Here is a 22,683-nt window from a genome sequence, read left to right on the forward strand (position 1 = left end):
GCTGTTGCGGAAAGCAAAAGTCGTGGAGATATCTGTATGGGTATCTAGTAATTAAGTGTGCCCTCACCACACGTCTCGAAATCTCAGCAGGTCCCTCTGTCCATAGCACTCTGCTACTACAGTCAAGATCATATCGATGGTGACCTTGGTGTTCCACTCGTCTTCAGTCAAGGGAGCATTGTCGATCCTATTTTGACTTGCTCGTGTCGAACTGGGAGTCGAAGACAGAGGGTGCGGAACCACTTCCTTGTGAGACTCCTGCCTACGCATTTGTTGCCGTTGTATCTCAGCCTCGACCCGCGATAGTTGTTTGAACCCCTGTACTGGCTTTACTTCAGGTGCTGTATTTGATGATGCCATCTTAGAATGCACCAAACGGTCTCCAAGCTGTGCAAGGAGACGGGCCCGGGCCATCTCAAGGCCTCCATCTTCAGCACCTTCAACCATCTCTTCTTCTTCATCAGATATGATCATATCTGCATCCGAATCATCCGCGTTGCCATCCATGTTGTCACCATCGCCTAGAGTACTTCCCTCGTTGCAGATGGCGTCGCCAGCTGTTACAGTACCCAGGTTTAACAGTCCAATGTCTTCCATATGTGAAGTGCCCTCCTGGAACACCTTTGTTGCCTCGCCGATTATGCTCTTATCCCGGCAATGCATTTCCTGACCGCTGCTCTCGATGCCCTCCAATACCGATTGTTCGCCTGTATCTCCCTTGGGGCTACATTGCGACGCCAGCTTCTGTGAACGAAGCCTTGTCGCTAACCGTCCGGCCGTTAGCCCTAAATCTCTGATCTTGCCGATACGCTTATAGTCCAGTGTGCCAAATTCTCCCATGAGTGCAAGTAACGTCCATATCCAACAGCTCTGCTGACGAGATATGATAGCTGTTCGGTCCAAGGCCAGCGCGCAGCCCTGCAGAGCCAGATAAAGCGTAGGATCGTCCAGCTGCACGACATTCCTTGCCACTGGATAGTCACGCTCGACGATATCTGACCATTCTTGCTTGCTCGTCTTTTGTGTGCGCCTTGAGTCTCCGGTGCTTGTTGATTGGCTCGGTACCGCTTTGTCTTTTTGGATCTCAGCAAGCTTGTTGCGATGAGCACGAAACCGCTGAAGGAGCATCACGTGGCAGCTCTCCTGTGGGGCGAGGTCGTGTGAGTCTCCGTCCCAAGACTCTAGGTCAGCATTGCATCTGCTGTCCACGGCGATATAGGCTCCATCACTGTATAGAACAATTTCTGCATCAGCCGTGTCTCTGCGGGCTGCATGCTCATCGTCGTACGAATCGCTATCGGCTTCATTGGGTTTGTTCGAGGCCACAAGGAGGGTAGGGATGGTGGATGCTTCGGATCTAGTCCCTGAAGGTAAGCTACAAGCTCGGCATGGAGGCAGCTTTTCCGCAAGGGATGCGCGACGCAGCACTTACCTGACACTTTGAAGGTATGCCAATGCTTCGCCAGTAGACTCGTCTGACAGTTGCTCCTCTCCATCAAGTCCTGGTAGCACCGTCTGGATACCGTGCTCTTGGTATGCCTGAGAAGCGCGCGACCTCCCTTTATAGTTTTGAACACTGCCATCGTTCCTCAGACGTTTGTTTCCCGATTCATCGTTTTGGTCGCGCTTTCTTTTGCTGTTGGTCACTGCTGAGGATGAGACTGCAGCTAGCGGTGGTGGAGTCGACTGCGTTGATGTGAGGTAATCGGAAGGTCGCTGCAACTTGTTATAAGTCTCGCCGTCTTTCGTAACGGCCAAGTTGACTCCCGAGTTTGCCATGCTGGCGTTAGAGGTTGATAGCAACCAAGCTCAGTTTGGGCTGAAAAATAGACTCAGTAGTAGTAGTAGTAGTAGTAGTAGCAACCAAGCATTACATGCAGGTACCAAGTTGCGGAGATGTAAGCGGAGGTGAACCGTATCAGTCTAGCGTGGATTGGTGTACACGGATCGTTCCGGCTTCAATGCTGATCACCTGGGCACCTGGGTGGGCATCGCCATTGCTTTAGCCACTTATGCGGCTTTCGAGCTTGGCCGCTTACATTAAGCTCCCCTTGCTCCGATGCAAAAGTCTGTGTCGCGCACCAATATTGCTGACGTTTGTTCAAGCCTTGATCCATCACGCTTTTGGGTCATCTAATAAAACAATATTATCATATTACGTCTAACTATGCGTCCAGGCTCAATGTGACTTTATTACCACTGAGACCTTAAAAGTTCTTCCATCTATACAATCTTGTTGTGGGGACACACCTTCTTGTCAGGAACTTGACTAAGTACCATCACCATTGACCCCGAGACCAGATCATCACTGGCCCTTCCTCTCCAGATTCTCTTTTACTGGCTGGTAAGGGTACTTGATCGTGAGACACCAGATATCGAGATAATCGCAGATAGTCCAGATAACGTCTACGATGAAGCTTCCGTGCACACCTACACTGAGGCCCAGGCACATGAAAACAAAGGCGACTTGATAAACATCGTTCCCGAGAGCACTAGGCCAACCCACACCAGTGTGCTCTTGCAACCATGGGCCAAGGGAGTCGATAACACCATAGATGAGAGGGTAGATCAGTACGTTGCCTCGAGGAAAGCGTGATTTTGTAAGATGACTGATGATGATGCGGCCCACGGAGTAGGCGTTGACGAGACCTGCGTAGAAGATGAAAGGTACCAGATGGTGGTGCAGGATCACAGGCTGCAGATACAAGTACGCAGGGATGAGTATCCAGGCGGCTGCAAAGGTGAGAAGTCCGAGTAAGGCAACGCGCGTCTTTTGCCCACGGGCACGACGCGCCTTCATGACGTTTGTTGCACTGCAACCCAGTCAGTATATTTTGCGCCATTTTCTTGATTGTTTCTTACCTTGAAACTGTGTTGAAAACCAAAACAGCACCTCCATAGACCATGTACCATTCGTTCCATGCCATGTTGAACAGAAGCTCCGGAATAACATCATTCTTCTTAATACCAAGGCTTTGGAGCATGGAGCGCTGCCAGAAACTGCCACCGCCGAGAAACGCCGTCGATGCATATATAATGCAAAGTGTCAGGATGCCCTCCACGGGCCCAGAGATGACGCCCAGGGTCAGGGTATGTGTGTGATACTCATCCCAAGTCTGCACATAAAACGTCATGGAAGCTTTGAGAGTCAGTAGTGTCCTTGACAATAACAATGAATCATGGATGCTGGCTTACATGCAAAGAGCGTTAGGACTGTTTTCCAGCCTTGGCCCAAATTCATTGTCGCGGAAAACAGCAACACCTCTAGAGTAGTATTGACCGCATCGACCCCATGATCGAAAAGTTCGCCCAGTGGACCACTCTGGTGAGTCCTTCGGGCCTGGCTTCCGTCGACGGCATCAAAAGTTTGGTACAAGAAGAGGCCAATCGCCCAGCTAGCGTACACCCATGGTGGACAGTCCTGATCGAGAGTCGGGGTATACCAGAGTAATGTGAGGAAGTTCATGACAATAAAACCAAATCCAGAGAGCGTGATCTGCATTGTGACGACGTCAGTTATAGCAGTGTAAAGGGTGTATATGCGAATTGAGATGCGGGCTACCCGTAAAGTCGCTCAACGTCGATCGAGGGGATCGGACTCACAAGGTTAGGCCTAGAATATTAGCACTTGTCAGGGAAACAGTGTAGAAAACTTACGCCATCCACATAGGAAAACATTTGATGACCACATGGGTGTAGAAAGGCTTGAGGACATGTTGCGAGAGCAGACTGTGATCCACACCAGAGTATTTGTATTCTTTGAGCTTCGGTAGCTTGTCTTGCCGTATGTACACCATCTTTGAGATGTATCTCTGCACTTATGCGGGGTTGGCAATTTTCGTTGGGGTGACTGCAGACAAGACAATATCAACGCTTTGTTGGCATGTGGGAGAGAAGAGGCCCGAGCTTGGAATCAGACCTATGACGTCGGCCGCTGCTCCGGCCTGTTTTCACTACCACCAAATATGGACGGGCACGGTATCTGTGCGGTGACTTCCCACATCATACAAGAAAGTGTGAGCATCGCATCGAGAGAGTTGATCATCGGTGTTTTTTTCTTTCTCATGAATCATATCATGTGATTGCTATGGTTAGGTACATGATCATATGCGCAGCCTTGTCTCTATTCTGCGATAACAGAGTGGCTGCCCTTTATTTTACACCTCATCCACCGAGCTGACTAGTATCCTGCTGGAAACTTATGACGGCTATATTTTCCATCTGCCTATGACCGTGCATCGCGTTTATCTTCACCGAACAATGTCCGGCCGCCAAGTAATTGCAGAGCCAGTGTCTTACTTGGGCCCGACTGATATTTAGGCGACCGTGCTCCAAGAACAAGGCATGAGTATCCTGCTCTTCATGGTTTGGATGAGCGGTACAGTCTTGTGCACTGTTTCGCCCCAACCTTCCACACTCCAACTCTGTTCGCGACGAATCCTGCGTTCCTCTAGGTTCGCAAACTGCCATAAGTGGTGAACAGTGTTCAGATCGCCAATCTGGACGAACCAAGCACCAACGCCTTCCATGACCTCTCGTCGAGCTTTCAGGCCACGTCGCCAGTGAGTCTCCCACTCGAGTAGATTGCCTGGGTGCAGTGTGTACGAGCGGAGTTCGAATATACCGCCGAGCTGACGAGGCGGTGTCGTTGGCCAGAAGGAGAATTCTTGCATGAGTGATGTGTGCTTGGAGCTGATCAAGGTCTTGAGTTTGGCATCAAAGGCAGGGAATTCGGGGTGAGACTGAATATTGTGAAGCGATTCGTGATATCCCTCGTAGCGTTGGTACTCCCAGATGTGCACTGTTCGGCCTGGTCAGTGAATGCGAGAGGAGCATGGGTTCCAAACGATGTACAATCTTACCGAAGGTGTTGCAGTCGCCGACCTCAGTCTTCCAACTCCCTACAAGGTGGACTTTGTTCTCGGGAATGGAAACCATCTTTGAATACCAATTGCCCACCAGCTCGGTGTACTCGTCGACCTTGTCTGGCTTTACCGTATGAAACACAATCGAGTGAACATACTTGCCCCGAGCCAGGACCTGAGAGAAGCTGCGCTCAATGTCCTTGTCAAGCTCGCGTCCCTCGGGTGTTCCGTAGATGAGAGAAGACAGCGCACCGCCTTTCTTCTTGCTGTTTTCTTCCTCTCGGGCCCGGGCTTCTTCTATAATTGCACGTGTCAGCAGATTGGTCTCTTGATGATTTGATCGACGTGTCACGCACTCTCTTCTTGTTCCTTTCGCTTCTGTGCAGCCACCAGACCGTCGCGGAAGCTCTTCTGCTTTTCGTTGAAACTCGCGGCACTGTCGGGCGTGATATCGGCAATTGCAGGGGCTCGAGCTGGGCTTTGCGTCACAGCCGCAGCACCAAAAGCCCGAGAACGGAAAGCGATAGCAGGTTGCGGGGCGAGGATGCCGCGCACGCCGGCACAAGCACGACGTGTGAGCATGGTGGAGGGGTGGGATCGAAAATGGTACTCAAGTGTCAAGCGTGTTTATGATAGCGTAGGAGAATCAGTACAGTTGAGCTGACCGGCGTAGTGGTGTTTCAATGCTCGATCCGTGTGATCTAGAGACCACCAGCTTCCCCTCATTGAACTGGGGAGCTCTCCCTGTCAAGCTAGCTAGCGCGCCCGGGGCACTGGGGTAACTGCGCCCCACTGCAAACATCTCCGCCTCCCGCCAACTGACAGTCCACCCGGGTGTCATAAAATACTTGACATACTAGTTTACAAGGGCCACTATAGTCGCCAGACACGCCTATTAGAAGTATTTTATGACACCAAGGTGAGTCTGTGTCTGAAACACTTGCTCATGACTGCATGTGCACGCAAGCGCACACGCGTTACGGGTCTTCCCAACCAGACCGACATTCTGCATGCCCCCAGGTATGGCTATACTGGCGATTTGAACACGTGAGATCACCTGCTTCATTTCGGACGTCGCATCGTACAGCGCTCTAAATAATTCGATATTCCAACATCCGCCTTCAGGCGCCACTACTTGTGATTCGGTCCTTCTTCACAACATGCCGTGACGTCGTCTTTGGTTGTGCAGTTTCCGACCCAGGAAATTCAAAATTCAATAACCAAAGACCCCTACGGACTCGCCCCGACCTCAACCCCAGCCCGTGTAATCTATCGGCGATGTGCAACCCCCTTGTAGCACGTTGGCCTTGATAGCTCCAGCTGCTTGACATCTGCACAGCTGGCCACTTTGCTACACAGCGACCATACCCAAATGCATTGGCTGTGGATAGTCGCGGGGAGACATGTAGCAGAAAGGTTTAGATAATTTCACTTTAGTGTGAGCTGTGATGTGTAGCGACAGATTCGTACAGCGTCGAGGCTACAAACAACGCCATCAACTTCACACATTGTCTAATCCTCATCGAAAATTTGGAGAACATTGTCAAGGATCGTTATGACTACACGGGCTTGTAGGCCTGCGTCGGCCATGTTGTTGCCTTTGTGGGGTCCCATTATAGACGGTCTGTATCATGTCAGCACTATGGTCAGCACTCGGCGAATAGTTGACTTACGCCCAGCAAATTCCGAGGTTCGCAGTACTCATGCGGTTGACTTCGGATGATTGTTGAACCCGATGCAGATGCAAAACGAGAGCGCGCAGCGTTGCGTAGTTTGGATCGGGGAGAGCATTGATCAGTGCATGCATCGAGTCTCGCCGCATAGTCTCATCGTCAATTCGTGCAGCGTCAATATACTTGGAATAGAATTCCCGAGTAAGAAGTGGATCGGGAAGCTCGCGGAAAAACTGCTTCAACAGTCCAGCGACGCTATTGACATCCTGCTGAAATGTTTCTGGATTGCGGAAATCCACTTGGGATGCATCTGGAACCCGTTAGCTAGGCTTGTTACGAATTATCATAATAATAGCATACCGCTGTCGAACAGAGCCTTCAACTGTTGGATGTGTGAGGAGGTGCCGGGGATGCGATAGATGCCCTCTACCTCCAACCCATACAGATCTACAGCCTGGATGCACTGATAGACTACCATGGGTACTGGAGAGCCATCGCGGCGGAACAAATCTTCCAATGTGACGCCAAACACAGGATTGACGGGGGGCTGACTACTGTTGTAGAGCACGCCACTGGTTTGCTGTGCTGTGGCCTGACCAACTGGTCCACGAGGGTAGTCTGGTTGTGGAAAAGGCTCCGGAGCGGCAGGTGAGTACGGAGAATTGTTGTAAAGCGGCGCATGGGCATGCTGGGATTGCGTCTGCAGCGCAGAAGGCGGTGGTTGGGAAGAGTCGAGATTTGGAGGGACTTGTGGCAGAGACAATGGGGGGTTGGCATCTGACTGCGGGATTGAGAAAAATGGTGGCGGCTGGCTCTGTACCTGCGCCGGGGCCTGTCGATTCATGCTCACAGCCGCTGGGGGTGTTGGATGTGACCGTGTCGGGGCCTGTGTCGGGTGTTTGACGTACTGCAGTTCCGCCTTGGATAAGGGAGCCTTGGAGGCATGGCTCAGGATGTACTCATCAAAGTCGCGCTCGTTATTGATTTGGTAGATGAGCTGATTGATGCTCGGTGAAAGCTGGCTAGTGGAGCCCTTGAGCGGCTGAGGGCTTACAACTTGGCCGTTGTTGACTACTAGCTTCTCATTGAAAGAGGCTGCTTAGATATCAGTCGGTGTTCGGTTCGTGTGCAGGACAAGATACGTACCATATTTCTGCATCTCCATAGTCAGGGCAGCGTCGGTTTCCTTGATAAGATCCAGGAGCGCAGCGACGGCCTGGGGACGAGTAGTGGCTACAAGCTCTTTACGTGACGTCTGCGCCGTTTGCACCTTGCTGGCGTAGTCCTGGTCGGCTGCCTGCGTCTTGCGCTGCAGGTCCTCCTCGTGCTGAGCCGCCGACTTGGGCCCCTTGAGGCCAAACTTCCTGCCCGCGCCCGTGTCGCCCGTCTTGACGCGGTCGAGATCTTCGGCAAGCTGGTCGTACTTGGCCTTGGCCTTCTCCGCCAGCCTTTCGGCGTCCTGGACCTTGTTCTCCGCAGTAAGGCCCTGCTGTTTCCACGTCTTGCGGTTCGCCTCCATCTTATTGGCCATTTGCAGCAGGTTCTCGTGCATGGCGTGCAGTGCAAGGCCAAACTGGGTGCCATTGTCGGCGATGCGCTCGTTGGCGTGGAGGACCTGCTCGAACTGTGTCTGGTAACTCTCATGTCGCGTGTCTGGCTTGCGCACCCCGTCCAGCGTCAGGCGACTCAGCTTCTTGAGGCTGCCCGCATGTTCCTCCTCGAGCGCACCCCGCCGCTTGAGGAAATTGGCAAAGTCCTACCATGCATGTCAGCACGGCGCCCGCGCCTTTGAATCTAGGGGGGCTACTAACTCTGGCGCTCGCAATGCTGGCCTTGAGCCGATTCAGCAGCGTCGCAACGCCTATATCCGAATACAGTACATCGTGCACTCTCTGCTGTGTCTGCGCATCCGGGGGCCCCGTCCGCTGTTCGGGCCATGCGGGAGCCGCGTCTTCCATGGGCGAGGCGAGCGCCGGGGCGCCTTCTTTAGGCGGCGTGCCTGCCATGTTGAATTCAGGGTTGAAGCTCTCGCTGCTCTCCATGGGCGGCATCATGGGCGGTGCAGCCATCTTGGGCGCTGTTCTGATATCAAGAATTGTAATTAGTACTGCTGTTGGTGTCGTCGGGATACAGTACGCGCATCGCCGGCTGAGGCGGAGACGATACCTGCATGCATGCTGCACGGACAATGCCAACGTCATCCCTCCCGCTGTCAAGCTCTGTCCATCCATCACTGTCGTCCTACACTGCATCCCTTTCCTCTTGCCCCGCCTACTACTGCCACTCCCTTAGTCTACGCCCGCCATGTCAAACGCCTTGCCGGACGAGGTCATCACCTGTCTCCAAAATGCTCGCTTTGTGAGTGCTTCCCAGCCACATCCGTCTTTGTCTCCACCTCGTCAAATTAGTCTCTTTAAACTAGTCTCTTCAAACTCATGTGCATCTATATAATCCTCGATATATCATATCCCCTGATATCCTCTCAAGTTCTTTCGACCTTATCACCCCTGCATTCCCGTCCCAACTGGCAAAACACGTGTTTGCAGTCACTTCATAAATACATGGCTACAATATCTGCCATCTTACTTTGTTCGTTCTAACGCACCAGCAGCTTCATCTCGCAACGTGCTCGGATAATATTCCCCATGTCTCTCTGATGAACTACACCTACCTACCCAGCACGCCTTACTGCTCAAGTCCCATTATCATCATGACAACCCCCTCATCATCTCGCAAGACACAAAATTTAGAGTCCAATTCCCTCGTTTCTCTCCTAGTGCACGATTGGGTGTCACACCGTCCGCCCACTCTCAGCCAGCCAGGACGTTCGCCATCGCCATCGCATCCAGCACCCCGATCTGGCTCACTTGCCGAGCTTCTCCTCGGAATGAACACTGCTTCATTGAGCCGAATCAGTACTACCATTAACGGTGTTGCTGAGCTTGTACCCTCGGGGACCGAAGAGGAGACTTGGTACAGGGCCCAGCACGTAGCGAACAATACCTTTAGTCCCGGTGGAGAAGATACTTACTCAAGCTCCCCAGTTGGACAAGGTTTGTGGGGAGGTGGCGGATTAGGTGCTGGGATTGGAGGTGATGAAACTCCGAGGGAGGGCGATGGCGGCACCAAATGTTATGTCGAAGGAGCAGAAGTCAGAGTTGTAATTGTCAAAGTTCGTGGTGGGAGGATCGCAGACTGGAAAGGTCAGGTGAGGGATTGGGCTGTTGCTATTCATATCGACAGCCAGGAAGCGACTGGCACCCGATCGAATTAGATGAGACGCTAATTCAAATCCCACGTGCAAGCGCTTTGCATTAAAGGTATGATTATTTATCTTTTACCTGCCCTCGAGAATTCAAGTTTCATTAGTAGGTGTAAACATTCATAATAGCAATGTGGGTTCCACTTGTGGCTGCAGGCAATTGACACACCAATAGCACGTTTGTACACCATATTGCTTGCCTTCGGCTGGCACTTTATCGACCCGCAGTTACATCCAATCCTTGGGTTTGAACATTCTTGTTGGTGTGTGTCTCTTTCACACTGCCCACTCACCTTGTGCTTTTAGCACGAGACTTGAAAGCACAATACTAAGGACTGTCCGTCACTTGCTGTCGGGGGGGTTTATGTGGGGCAACGCTCTGATGCCCTATAAAAATAACACAAAACGTGCTCTTTTAGGCCTGTTAGGCAACAAGAGGTGAAGGTGAATGCACTGACGGTCTCGCCCGTTGCCTTGCCCCACCAATCATTTAAGCTCACAGTCCTGCCTTTGTTCTGTCTCAAGCCACCCACCCCCATCTCACCTACCTACACAAATCCTTTTTCAAAACACTCTGCTCAACCTTTCTACTGGCAAGCTTGAAACACAACAAACTCCTCATGACGAACCAACCTCCTTCGCACCTTTCCAACATGTCGGCCGAGGGTCTTAATGCGACCATGATACGAGACCCTACCAACGCAGAGATCGCCGAGTTCCTTGCCAATCGCAGCGGTGCTCAAATGCTGCAGCTGATGCGTTACATCAGGGAGCCAGCTGCGCAAGTTGCTTTCGCAAACCAGATGATGAATCTGCCCGCACCTGTTAGCAACAGCCGCGCCACCCCCGAGTTGGTTCAGAAACCCAAGAAAGCTCTCAATGCTTTCGTAGGCTTCCGATGCGAGTTCACGATATCTTGTTAGCCACGCAACAAGCTGACTTCCTACTTCCAGGCTACTACATCGACATTCCCGCCTTCAAGTCATGGCCTATGAAGAAGCTATCCAATTTGCTTGGAATCTTGTGGGAGTCAGACCCAAACAAGCCACTCTGGTCGTTGCTGGCAAAGGCTTGGTCCATGCTCCGTGATCAGCTCACCAAAGAGGTGGCTCCGCTGGATGAATTCTTCGGTATCGTGTGCACTGAGCTCGGCGTGCCCCATCCCGACTGGTACCTCGAGGCCAATGGATGGATACTGTCTCATGACCAAGATGGTAACCCAACGCTCTCGCGCGAGGCTGGTATCGAACCAACGGTTGCCACTGCTGCAGACAAGGCGCTCTCGGTTGAAGACATCATCCGCGTTGCTCAAGGCAAACTATTCGCCATGACCTACAAGCACTGCTTAAACGGTTCATCGACCTTCCTTGCTGAGCGCATGGCTCCACACAACACATCTCAGGATGACAGAACTCCTGCTGAGCTTCTTGCTTTCGAGGCAGCGCTTCAGGCTGAGATTCACAACATTCACGAGTACATGATCACACATCAGAATGGGCCTGTTCATGAGACGTCTAATCACTCTGCAACTCTTCCGAATGGCGAGCACAATCCGCTTTACAATCAAATCATGGTTTCCCTCGCTGAAGCAGCTTCCGATGCCGATGCCGATGCCGGTGCTCCAGCTGCCAATGTCGGTGCTCCCGCCGCTGCAGTGATTCCTGCTTTCAATGCCGGTGCTCCCGTTGCGATCGCTGCAGGAATACCTGATTTTGATAACAGTGTTCCTGCTGCTGTTGCTGAAGGAATGTCCGATTTCAATGACGGTGCTCCCGCGTTTGGTATGGAAACTGGATTCACCGCTCCCTCTACCCCCTTCTCCATGGGCGAGGCCTTCCACCAGTCCACTTTTGGCAATGCCGTCCCTTATGAAAACGACGCTTTCCGTGTTGGTGCCGACGAGGATGCCACTTTGCCTACTTTCGATGGCGCTAACAACGCCTAATGGGGTGGTGCTCGAGTCTGACAGGAACTCGGAACGCTGAGCCTAATGGAATATCATCATGAGCTTCAGATTGGATATGCAGGGTAAAAGGCTCTGTACGTAATGTGTTTGGTCATTTCATTGTCGAGCAGATGAGAAGTCTGGCGAATGAGAGGAGAAGCCTGAAAACCTTCACATTCTGTCACTTACACTGCATATGCAAGGGGGTTGACTTAGTCAAATTAGGCGAAAGTGTCTTATTCCTGTTCCGTCTGTGGCGTCAAACCATTTCCTTTGTCTCATAGTTTCTCATTTTGAACAAAAGCCTGTACTATCCTATATCATGTTCCTCATGCAATATCCTTCATCTCAACCATTAAAATATGGGTTTTCGACTTTCCTGGGAACTACGTTGATGCAGCTTTTCCAAGTGCATCGTCGTAGATTTCAACAAGCATTACTGTTACTATCCATCCTTGAACCCGGTGTCTTGGAATATGGACGCTCTTAACAGGTGAATGCGTCATTCTTTATCACTTCGTCTCTCTCACCTCGAGACAGGTATGATCTTTCTCAATACTTATGGCTTGCTTTATTCATGCTGATATTTTCTACAGACAGTATTCATACTTGGTGTCTTTATGATATGGCCTAGCCCTTGTTTGCATTCTTACATGTAGACGAGGTGCAGCAAGTCATTCTGTTCTTTGTAACAAACCTCGAGTTACGTAGGCGTGCCTACAGACTGCTCGTGGTGTAAGAGAAATCTTGCGGCCAATCAGATAGCATAGGTGAGTGACTTGAGCACTGACTTGTTTGTGAGTGTGCAGGTTGTCTGCCTGCTTGGTCTTGGCGCGGTCACAAGAAAGGCTCACTCTCACCAAGCTCCATAAATACCCCACCAACCTCTACTTAAACTCTACTCAACCTTTCAAAACTCTGCAATTGCTTTACTACAACTTTCCTCTACCATCACACACCAACGCACCAAGACAATGGATCACCAGAACGTCCCCGTAGTCGCACCTGACGCCAATGTCTCTAAGGCGCAAGTCACACAAGCTGCCACCGAGCAGTTTGATGCTGCCCTCACTACGTGCATCGAGGCGCACAGCCGCGGCGAAGACTTTGTGGTCCTCGAGGACAGCCTTCCTGTGCTCTTTGGAGATCTTCTCGTCCAGCACTTCCAGCGCACTGTCGTTGAGGCCTTGGGCACACCTATCGACCTCACTGTCATCGACAGCGACGATAAGCTTTACACCCTCGTCATGATCACCAAGATCCACCCTCCTGTTCAGACCCCGTCTTCTGAAGTCGCAACTCTTGACGATCAAGTTGTTGCTGTCGGGTTTAGGAAAGCTCCACGCCCAATGAACTGCTGGATCATCTTCCGTGACGCCAAGAGCAAGGAGCTCAAGGAACAGCACCCTGAGCTTACCGTCCAGCAGATTTGTAAGCATTAACACCTAACCAACGTCCCAACTGAACATGTACTGACCTCTGAATAGCTACTCGCTGCTCTGAGCTTTGGCACGATCTTACTCCCCAGGAGAAGCAGCCGTGGAAGGATGCTGCCCAGTCCGCAAAGGAGGAGCACCTTCGTCAACACCCCGATTACAAGTATAGCCCTAGGAAGCCGGGTGAGAAGAAGAAGCGCCAGTCACGCAAGGCCAAGGAAGCTACTGCAGCTCCTACTACTTCAGCGGCCGGCAAGCTTCAAGCTACCTCGGACATCGCAACTGCATCGGCTGTTGTTGGCACACTTGGACTTACAGGTTTCGAGGGTTTCGAGGGTTTCGACGCCGCTGGAAATGCTCCTGCCGGAAACTGGTTTGACTTCTTTGCTTCGGAGCATGTCTTGGAAATGGCCACTCAAGAGTTGGTAACCCAGAACTTCCGCAACAACGAGGCTATGCGCCAAGCTCGACTCCAGGAAGAGTTCGGCCAGTTCGACTTTGAAGAGCTGCTTACGATGTGGGAAGAACAACAAGGTCTCGCTTTCCGCGATGGTGCAGATGGCAATTCTACTTTGCCTGTGTTCCTCGAGGACGAGTACTAGAGAGGCTTCGTGCACGTCATGCTGGCCCGTACAAACTATGCATCGTCACAAGCTTTCTCATCGACGAATAGTTTGCGCTCTTATTCGGGGACCCAGCGAATTCGATGTACTCTCTCTTGTTTTGTCCTTCGATGTGTCCAGGCCTTCGACAACGCTATCGACTAGCTCTCCTGCACACTACATCGGTCGGGCAACTCCCTTGCTTTAACAAAATCCCTTACTTTCAGAAGGCGTGCGCCTATCATGGATCTCCCTCTTGCTTACAACGACGACTGCGATCCTGGCAGCTCTACACGGTACCCCATACACTTGTTTTCATTGCGACACGGATATATCGAAGGATGGATACGGTGCTTGTACTTGCTTGGCTTGCTGTTATGGATGCGGTCTTTATTGGACTAGACATCTACACGGCTCAGCTACAAGGGCACCACTGATGGCTTGACACATGTCAATCTACCTGGCGGGGGGATATCTTCTTCATACCAGCAGTCTGTGTCGGTCACTGGTCATTGTGTTTCATTTCCTTGCTTCAGATAATTTCCTTAAGACTCTTGAGTCAGTCTTACGATACCTACTTCGATGGAGTTACCCTTATGGTACCTACTCAGGATCACGATAATCGATAGTTGATAACTCAATTGGCATGAGATCCACACCAAAAACACATGGGATAACTTCCATAAAACAATCACAAAAAACCCCCCAAAAATATGGCCTTCCTCTATGACTTGGCTGTTTGATGATGCCTTTGGTGCCTTTCTTTGTTCGGTCTATTCGTGGAGTGCGATTTTCTTTGATGCAGCTTTACGCCATTGTTTCCGATCGGTGTGATGGTGGCTGCATGGCGGAGGCGTGGCTTCTGAATCAGGAGATTCCCGACTCCGCGGTACGAGGATGTCTTACATCAGCCACGGAGACGTGTGGGATAGGGGAGGTGTTTATAGGATACGTCATGCTATACTTGGGTAGTGGCAGTTCAGGATTCGAAGGGTATGGCAGAGGTCCTGTATCGAAGGGTCGAGTCTATTGGTTTTGAGGCAAGGGGATTCCGCGTCCCTAGGAGCACGGGAGATATGTAGCTATCGAACCTAAAATTGCAATCGCAAGACTAAAGAAGCGCTTAGGCACGTCTGGTTCCTCGCGGGTGCTCAACGTTTGGTAGTGATGAGCCAGTGTTGGGTAGGTAGGCTTGCCCACAGGCGTACCATCAACGCAACTTTGTGGCAAGCCACGCAAGTGCTTACAGGCTGATTTCAAATTGCAGTCCCAAGTAGCTCTGAGGGTTGAATTAGAATCGATGATAACGTTGTGGAGATATAGCCATGGTTGCTCACAAAGTTTCAACCCTACAAAGTTGTATCCACACCGCAACTTTGCGGCAAGCTTTTCAAGCGCTTATAAGGTGGCTTGGAAGCATAATATCAAGGGATTCTGAATGTCTGTTAAGAAACGATGGTGGTACTGTGAAGATATCGCCCTGTTTGTTCAACTACGTCTTGAACCCGTCGGCCGGTATCGCCAGCCCAAATGTATGGCAAACCTGGCAAGGCCACGCGGAAAAGCCTAAATATTCAATAAAAAGTCATTTCCGGACGTTTGATTTGAATCCTATATGCGTCTACGGAAAGATAGTCATGTCCGCTCACAGAGTCTCAGATAGATATTGCAGTATCCTCGAAGCATCTTTGTAGCAAACGTGGCAAGCGCTCTTGGGACAATATTTGAATATGTAAAAAGTAGTTTCCGTGAGTTTGAAAATTATCCGAGTCGGGTTGTTCAGTCCTCGTGGTCATGGTTTGGTCATTTGAAGACAATTAGATGAGATCTACAAAAAGCATCTTTGTGGCAAACGTGGCAAGACCTCTTCAGCTACCTTATCAATACGCAAAGAATCATTTCCGGGAGTTTGAGAATGCGTGCGTATGCAGATCTCAAGTCATTGATGTTGCTGGTAGCCAGGCCTCTGGACTATCGACAGCAATTGTACTCGTGCCTTTGTGGCAAGCTTAGCAAGAACGTCACAGTAAAATATTTAGTACTATAGTAGATAGTTCCGGAGATATAGAGGTATTTGGGTGTGTTGTCATTTTCCAATACTTGTAGTCGGGGTCCAGGGATGTAGGACCAAGACCAGATACAATAAGTGCACTTTTTGTATCAAGCTTGGCAAGACTTCTAGGGGGATAATATCAGGGATATAAGATGTAGCTGATGAGGTATTGAGGTATTTTGGGATAGTGATGATAGGTGTCAAATGTGGCTGGTCCGGGAGTAAGAGGGCGGGAATGGAGGAAGTGTAGAAGTGTACAACACATGACTCATATACATAGTTTCCTATCTATTGTCTCTATTACTAGATGAGCTAATTCGCTAAATTGTATCACTTCCGGGAAGCTGCAGTCTCGGTATATTATGTTGTCTTTTGGAGGAGCTGGACACATCCGGTGTCCACCGGAGTGAAGTTTAAGAAACACTACAAGTCTTGGAACTATAACAATACTTCTTCTCTACACGCAAGTGACTCTACTCATACAGTATCCAAAACCTTTGAGAGGCTCCAAAGGGTTAGCATCTCGAATATCTTGATTGTGAGAAATAAATACCCTACCCATCTCTACGCTGGACTTATCCCTACCCCCCTACCAGTCAACTCTACCTTTATTCCTCCTCTTCGACACGACACTCTTATTTGGTAGGAAGACCTTCTGAATGTCTTTCTCAATACTAAGTATTGTGGATAACTAGTCTTAGACAATGCGATCAAAAGTGTTATCAAACAAGTGTATATAGAGAAAAAAAATACGACCCTAGATTTGGAAAACTTAAACATACCTTCTTACCAATGCGTAACTTCACAAGAACAGCGCCAATTCCCTTCTTACTAGATACTCCAGTGAAACACATGAAAATATCCCTATACTCTACACGTCGAGCGATAGATGAACGAAATACGATCTCTTAGCCAAGGATGTGAAGTGCATACTTTAATTAAAAAAAGCTAAGGATATGAAGATTATCTTAGGGCTTCTAGATAGACCCCAACATGCTATGAGATTAAATGAATTTCCATAGGCGACATATCCACCCTCTTTTTCCCCACGACCCCTTCACCATCCCCCTCAACTACCCTTCCAATCACTACACCAAGTGAACGTCGGACACCTCCACTGCGTCCCCGTCTCCTTGACCCCACTCGGCCCAATCGGGCGCGGACAAACCCAAAACTCCCTGCCGAAATTCTGCCCCTTCTTCTTCGTCTTGTACAATGTGCATGGCTCGCCGTGTTCGCAGCGGGGTGGTGGTTTCTTGGAGAAGAGCTTGGTCCAGCCTTCCCTTGAGGCTTCTTGTGAGGCGCGCGGGTCGGTATCGAAGGAGTCGGAAGCGGTTGGTGGAGAGGATGCTGGTGGTGGGGGGAGAATATCGGCGGCGACGGTGGTGGAGGGGGTGGACTGGCTTGAGGGATCTGCAGGCGTGGGGGTGAGGAGGCGGGTGGGTCTGAGGGGGGAGTTGGACCCGGGGGTTTGGTGCGGGTTTGGAAGAAGCCTTTGAGGGATTGTTGGTTTTTGGATGGGGCGATTGGGACGGTGGATTTTGTGCGTTTAATTGGTTTGCTGGGGGATCCGGAGGCGGAAGGACGCCGTTTCTCGGCTGGCTTCAGTGGGCTCTGAGTTGATGCCGGACTGGTATTCGTGACTGGATGTGTGTCGGCTAAAGAAGCTGCGATGGCCAATTCGAGGTCTCTATCCATCTGGTTGGCAGCCGTATTTGAGGTAGACGCAACTGGTGCTTCCGTTGAGGGGGTTGGTTGTGTTGTTGCAGGTGTAGGTGTTGATGTAGGTTTGCGTGGGGCGGGCTTCTTGCTGAACATGTCTTTGATACTCCTCCGTTTTGTGAATTCATCTAGTAGCCTTCCGCTGAGTGGTGGGATATCTTTCGCTGGGTCATATTCCCTCTGCCGTACACCATTCTGGAACACACCTGCTGGGTTCATCAAATCCAGAATATGTGCAACGTTCTCGACATGACTGGTGCCCCCATCTACAATCGGTACCACGTCCTTTGTAACTGCGTACACAGGGCAGTGGTCGGAGCCCATGAGTCCTTCCTGGATGTTCGCATCCTTGAACCAGTCCTTCATGGCAAGACTGCATAGTATAAAATCGATCCGAGAGCCAAAGTTGCCAGGCCTCGCATTGATCTTCTGCTCCCAGTGCGTGAACATGCCCTCGCGATCTGGGTGAAACTCCCGACACAGATCGTATAGTACTGGCTCCTCACGTCCTTTGTCCCTTTCGCCTGGTACATTTCCATTCAACAAGAGCTGATTGAAGATGCGGCGGTTAGGCGTGCTGAGGTACTCAGCGTGTGTCATGCCCTCTGCACGCATATTCTCTTCTGCTTTTGCAGTATCGATCAAGTCTCTTGAAACGTTGAGATCTCCGGTGAGAATGACGTTTTTACCCATCTTGGTCAAGTTCCTTATCCGTGTTTCTAGCGCAGTGAGGAAGCCGAGTCGAAAGCCGTCTCGTTGGCCATTGCTGTTCGCCGGACTGTAGACACCGAAGAGGACAAAGGCGGGGAACTCGAGCACTAGACATCGGCCTTCTGAGTCGAGACTATCTGCATCCAGGTCTGCGGGGAGGTTGGCGATCTGGGAGGACGTAAGGTAGCCGCCGATGCTGGCTGACGCAGGGAGGTCACGGTAGGGTGTTGACGAGTTGGGAGGGCATAGAGCGCCTAATACTCCCTCTTCGGCGCGAATGGGGGCGCATACGGATTGACGGGTGTATATGCCGACACCTGAGTATCCTGCAGTACATCAGCACACGAACATATGACAAAAGTGTGTATAGTATCATGAGATATACCCTTTTTATGTTTGGGTAGGCTGAAGTAGCAATCCCAGCCCGGTACAAGCACCATATCGTCAGTGAGGTCCTTGCGTTGAATCTTCAACTCCTGCATAATGACAATATCGGCCTCGAGAATGTCGAACATGGCATTGAATGTCCTCGTTGTACTCCATGGCTTGTAGCCGAACGGGTTGCGAATGCCGTTGACATTCCAGGTGGTGATGCGAACCATATTTGCCTCTATGCGATTACGGAGGGCGACAACGAATGCAAGCAAGAAGCATTGTTTCCCTCACCAGCTCATCGCACATGGAATCCAACGAGTGAGACGCGACAAGTACGTAGACGCGCTGGGAACACGACGTCACATTACCCCGGTACGCGGCGCAGGCTTGGCGGGCGGACGGCGGAAGTTCGCAGGCCGCCAAGCATGGCCCTCGTTAATTCCACTTCGTTCCCTCACACGTCACGCCAAACACCAATTGCACCATCCCATCTCCACTCCATCACCCCGAATCGCCCTCGCCATGTTCGTCGCACGAAACTTTGCCCGCTCGGCGCCTCGCCAGGCCTTTGCCCGCGCTCCTGCTCGCGCCGGCCGCCGCACCTACAGCTCCGAGAGCCCCAAGCAGTTTGCCGGAGCCGAAGACAACGAATTCAACCGCGAGCGTGCCTACATTGCACAGCACGCTGCTGAGTCTGGAGAGCTCTGGCGCAAGCTGTCGCTATAGTAAGTGCCCGCCGAATTGGCATGACACCGGAAGAAGGAACAACCCGGGGTGTGGAGAGAAGAGATCGGGCTCATGGGGTCGCGTTGGATTGCAAAATGCATACTAACGCCGTGCGCAGCGTCGCCGTACCCTGCATCATCGTTGCCAGTGTCAACGCAAAGATTAGGTGGGACGCCCATTGGGAGCACGTCGCCCACGAGGAGCACGAGAACCCGCGCTCAGAGAGGCCTGAGTACCCCTACCAGAACCTCCGCACCAAGAACTACTTCTGGGGAGACGGTGACAAGGTATGACCGATCATCTGCGCCACCAGCATACGACCTTCATCTGACATGTACGCAGACCCTCTTCTGGAACGACAAGGTCAACTACCACAAGAAGGACGAGTAAAGCACTTACATAGCCTGCTTGGAAACAGTCATATCAAGTACCATTGCATTCAACACTAGGAGCAATCATGGGGACCAAAGGTGTATATATCGACCCGTAGGCTGAGAGCAAACCAGCAATTCATTTCCTTTGTGACTGCATGCCATGTGTCATGACTAGTACCACTTTCAAAACCTCTGCGTGCCAAATGCCTCCTCCCAAACTTGGTTATGTCTCATTGCCCATTCCTCCGCCACTTTCTCGTCCCCCCTCAATTTCGCTATCATGGCTTTCTTCATCAGTTGCTCGCACTCGCCATCTACGTAGGCCGCTCTCTTGAAACAGTCCCTTGCGCGATCAATGTACAGTTCCGCTTTAGCCACGTTGGCTGACCGGGAGCGCATCGCTGGAAAGCGCGGTGATTTGGCTGTAGATGGAGACATGATACTAGCATGTGAAGATGACGCAGCATCGGGATTTGCAAGACCCATATGCGAGTCCGCGAGATGCGAATAGAGTGTACCCACAAGCATATTATCCTTGCCTTCCAGAGCCTGTCACAAAAATTAGCATACATCCCCATTCGATGCCCCCAAAAGAAACACCAAAACATACCTGCGGCAACACACCCTCCACCAACCTTCTAGCCTCCTTGTATTCCCCCAGCGAATTCAATATCCCGCCTAGACACCCAACCGCGCACCAAAGTGCACACCCCACTCTTGCTCTGAAACTCACACTCGCCGCTCGCAGCGCAACGCTGAATCCTCTCTCTGGTTTCCCCACTCTTCTCCATACATCTGCTTGCATCAACAAGACAGAGACGCGCTGGTAGATATCGGCGTTATCTTCCTTGAGAGATTGGGCGAGAGAAGCGATGGTCTCGTATGCGAGGGCAAACTGGTTTGTGGATATCAGATAGTCAATGTACGTCTCGTGTTGGATGAAAGACATTTCCGGGTCCAAGGGTGGGTAGGAAGGAGATGATGTCGGCTTGAGTGTCTCGAGAAGGTGTGTGGCAGCTGGCCAGTCGGATCTACAAATGTTGTTTTAGTATTGCAAACTCATGCTTTTGACGAAGAAGAAGAGTCATTTGTACCTCCGAATCGCTCTCCTGAGCTTGATAATTCCAATGCAGAGAACAAGGTATTGATGGAACTTGAGCCTCTTGTGCACGGATGGATCGACGGCCTCGAGGATGGAGATGGCCTCGTCGTAGCGGCCGAGCTGGCTCATGACGAATGCTCGGCGACCGATGGCGCGGAGACGCTCTTCTGTAGGTGAGCGCGAGTAGCAGTCGAGGAGTAGCTCGCAATGGACGTTGGCAAGATGTGGAATACCGATTCGGTTGTAAAGAGACGCTGTTAGCAGCATCAGGGAGCCGTAGCTGTGAAGATCTTCTTTGATATTGAGATGGGAGGATTGGTAGATGTGTTCGATAGCTCGTGAGACCGAGTCGCCCTGGTGGTGGATTAGTATGAATACTGTATCAAAATGAAGTGTGTGAAGGTACCGTTGTGAGAGTAAGCTTTGCTTCATTGAGTAGACTCGCACTGAGCAAACTGTACGACTTCGTTTCCTTGGCCTTTGCTTTGAGAAACGTTAATGCATCTCTTTCGCTGCCAAGCATACTGATATATCCCGCGCCCTTCATCTGCTTCGGATACGCCCTGGACATATGATTCAGCCAGCTGAGACTGAAGCTCAAGCATGCTATATCCTGATTCTCTCTAGCTGTCGCAATCGTCTCATTGATAGCAGCAATGGCCTCCCCGAAGCAGCCAAAGTCCGCTTGCATGATGGCCATATGCAGCAGAGCATACTGGTAATGGAACTTCTCTCGAGTCTGTATAGCATAGTCGTAGTAGCGGTGCAGGTCGTCGAAAGCAGATGTGTAATCACCGGCTTTCCACGCATCGAAAAATTGTACGAGATGCGCCTGTCGATGTACCAGACCTGAAGAGTTGACCATGCTTCGGAGTTGGCTCTTCATCTCATTTGGAACGCGGTCTCCAAACTTTTGTAAACGGTCAAGTTGAAACTCCAGTATTCGATTCAGATCGTCCTGACCCATGCCTGCCCCCTCCTCCTCCTGCTCGTCTAGATGGCCATACGCGGCTTCATACAAATCGTCACCGGGATGGAGCCCCATCTCGGAAATGACTGAATCGACACCACTTGAAGCAAGGCCCGCCAATCTCTTTGTCCATTGCGCTGTCGGGGCCCTGTACTTGATGAACGATGACCAGAGCTTCATCGAGTCATCAAATTGCAACCTTGTGAACTCCAGATGGGCCCTCCGAACAAAGGCGCCAAGAGGCGATGTTTTTGAGAGATATATCCGGTCCGACGCTTCTTCATCGTGAGCGGTTGGCGGTGCAGGAGCGATCAGATCCAGAATACCATCGAATAGAGCGTGCAATGAGTCAAATGAGTTCATCTCCCACATTTGCTTGAGAAAATGATCCAAGAGAGTCCGCCCCGGCATACTTGATGCATGCTCCTGAAGGACATGTTCGAACGCATCAATAGAGAAGGCTGTGTCTTGCTGATTGGAACTGGTCGAGCGCTGTGGCCGGGCACTAGACCGTGCTGAAGGTATGCTGTTCGACAAGATGAAGGAGAGAATGGGTATCGTCGCAGAAGAGGGGAGAGAGGAGCTGCAGTACAATCGGGTAAGGACTAGGAGACTGATCTTCTGCGCTGTAAGAAAGCGTGGTGTAGCCATCCTTGTTGTTTCGGACCTTGTTGAGGTGAATGCAGAAGTTGGGGAGCAACGGATTGTATGTGTCAAACTTATTGCTACCAACCTATGTGTTGAGGTAGGCGATTGTGCAATACAGACATTCCGCGCTGGTGGAGTGAGAGAGATTACACTGTACGCTTCGCAGTTTCCATAACGGGGTTGTTTGTTGAAGGTGGCGTGGAAGGGCAGAACAACCGA

The 22,683-nt window shown here is 51.1% G+C and overlaps 11 protein-coding genes across 11 annotated transcripts; 5 read left to right on the top strand and 6 right to left on the bottom strand.

Annotated features, from left to right (window-relative positions):
* Nucleotides 1-63: 63 nt before the first annotated feature.
* Nucleotides 64-1,779, bottom strand: PtrM4_040200 (uncharacterized protein; the record flags this gene model as incomplete). Its single annotated transcript, XM_066104366.1, has 2 exons — nt 64-1,357; nt 1,433-1,779. The coding sequence occupies 2 exons, from the start codon at nt 1,777-1,779 to the stop codon at nt 64-66; spliced, it is 1,641 nt and encodes a 546-aa protein (XP_065958930.1).
* A 526-nt stretch (nt 1,780-2,305) lies between these two features.
* PtrM4_040210 (EPT1, sn-1,2-diacylglycerol ethanolamine- and cholinephosphotransferase) lies at nt 2,306-3,797 on the bottom strand (the record flags this gene model as incomplete). Its single annotated transcript, XM_001937639.2, has 5 exons — nt 2,306-2,813; nt 2,863-3,139; nt 3,196-3,496; nt 3,604-3,613; nt 3,658-3,797. 5 exons carry the CDS (start codon nt 3,795-3,797, stop codon nt 2,306-2,308), a joined length of 1,236 nt encoding a protein of 411 aa, XP_001937674.1.
* Nucleotides 3,798-4,316: 519 nt separating this feature from the next.
* Nucleotides 4,317-5,447, bottom strand: PtrM4_040220 (NIPSNAP family protein; the record flags this gene model as incomplete). The annotated part of the gene is made up of 3 exons (XM_001937638.1): nt 4,317-4,801; nt 4,863-5,162; nt 5,222-5,447. 3 exons carry the CDS (start codon nt 5,445-5,447, stop codon nt 4,317-4,319), a joined length of 1,011 nt encoding a protein of 336 aa, XP_001937673.1.
* A 930-nt stretch (nt 5,448-6,377) lies between these two features.
* On the bottom strand, nt 6,378-8,607 carry PtrM4_040230 (Rho GTPase activator (Rgd1); the record flags this gene model as incomplete). The annotated part of the gene is made up of 5 exons (XM_066104367.1): nt 6,378-6,489; nt 6,539-6,848; nt 6,899-7,633; nt 7,685-8,294; nt 8,350-8,607. The coding sequence occupies 5 exons, from the start codon at nt 8,605-8,607 to the stop codon at nt 6,378-6,380; spliced, it is 2,025 nt and encodes a 674-aa protein (XP_065958931.1).
* A 641-nt stretch (nt 8,608-9,248) lies between these two features.
* On the top strand, nt 9,249-9,812 carry PtrM4_040240 (uncharacterized protein; the record flags this gene model as incomplete). The annotated part of the gene is made up of 1 exon (XM_001937636.2): nt 9,249-9,812. The coding sequence occupies one exon, from the start codon at nt 9,249-9,251 to the stop codon at nt 9,810-9,812; it is 564 nt and encodes a 187-aa protein (XP_001937671.1).
* Nucleotides 9,813-10,453: 641 nt separating this feature from the next.
* On the top strand, nt 10,454-11,255 carry PtrM4_040250 (uncharacterized protein; the record flags this gene model as incomplete). The annotated part of the gene is made up of 3 exons (XM_066104368.1): nt 10,454-10,718; nt 10,754-11,152; nt 11,239-11,255. 3 exons carry the CDS (start codon nt 10,454-10,456, stop codon nt 11,253-11,255), a joined length of 681 nt encoding a protein of 226 aa, XP_065958932.1.
* Nucleotides 11,256-11,547: 292 nt separating this feature from the next.
* On the top strand, nt 11,548-11,745 carry PtrM4_040260 (uncharacterized protein; the record flags this gene model as incomplete). Its single annotated transcript, XM_066104369.1, has 1 exon — nt 11,548-11,745. The coding sequence occupies one exon, from the start codon at nt 11,548-11,550 to the stop codon at nt 11,743-11,745; it is 198 nt and encodes a 65-aa protein (XP_065958933.1).
* A 974-nt stretch (nt 11,746-12,719) lies between these two features.
* PtrM4_040270 (NHP6B, Chromatin-associated protein containing the HMG domain protein) lies at nt 12,720-13,783 on the top strand (the record flags this gene model as incomplete). The annotated part of the gene is made up of 2 exons (XM_001937634.1): nt 12,720-13,176; nt 13,233-13,783. 2 exons carry the CDS (start codon nt 12,720-12,722, stop codon nt 13,781-13,783), a joined length of 1,008 nt encoding a protein of 335 aa, XP_001937669.1.
* Nucleotides 13,784-17,385: 3,602 nt separating this feature from the next.
* Nucleotides 17,386-18,871, bottom strand: PtrM4_040280 (uncharacterized protein; the record flags this gene model as incomplete). The annotated part of the gene is made up of 3 exons (XM_066104370.1): nt 17,386-17,479; nt 17,653-18,595; nt 18,655-18,871. 3 exons carry the CDS (start codon nt 18,869-18,871, stop codon nt 17,386-17,388), a joined length of 1,254 nt encoding a protein of 417 aa, XP_065958934.1.
* Nucleotides 18,872-19,166: 295 nt separating this feature from the next.
* Nucleotides 19,167-19,760, top strand: PtrM4_040290 (cytochrome c oxidase subunit VIa; the record flags this gene model as incomplete). Its single annotated transcript, XM_001937633.1, has 3 exons — nt 19,167-19,369; nt 19,489-19,657; nt 19,713-19,760. 3 exons carry the CDS (start codon nt 19,167-19,169, stop codon nt 19,758-19,760), a joined length of 420 nt encoding a protein of 139 aa, XP_001937668.1.
* Nucleotides 19,761-19,927: 167 nt separating this feature from the next.
* PtrM4_040300 (anaphase-promoting complex protein) lies at nt 19,928-22,467 on the bottom strand (the record flags this gene model as incomplete). The annotated part of the gene is made up of 4 exons (XM_001937632.1): nt 19,928-20,293; nt 20,478-20,775; nt 20,839-21,200; nt 21,253-22,467. The coding sequence occupies 4 exons, from the start codon at nt 22,465-22,467 to the stop codon at nt 19,928-19,930; spliced, it is 2,241 nt and encodes a 746-aa protein (XP_001937667.1).
* Between the last annotated feature and the right edge of the window lie 216 nt (nt 22,468-22,683).

Source organism: Pyrenophora tritici-repentis, chromosome 10, assembly GCF_003171515.1.
Source record: "Pyrenophora tritici-repentis strain M4 chromosome 10, whole genome shotgun sequence".
Lineage (NCBI taxonomy): Eukaryota > Fungi > Ascomycota > Dothideomycetes > Pleosporales > Pleosporaceae > Pyrenophora > Pyrenophora tritici-repentis.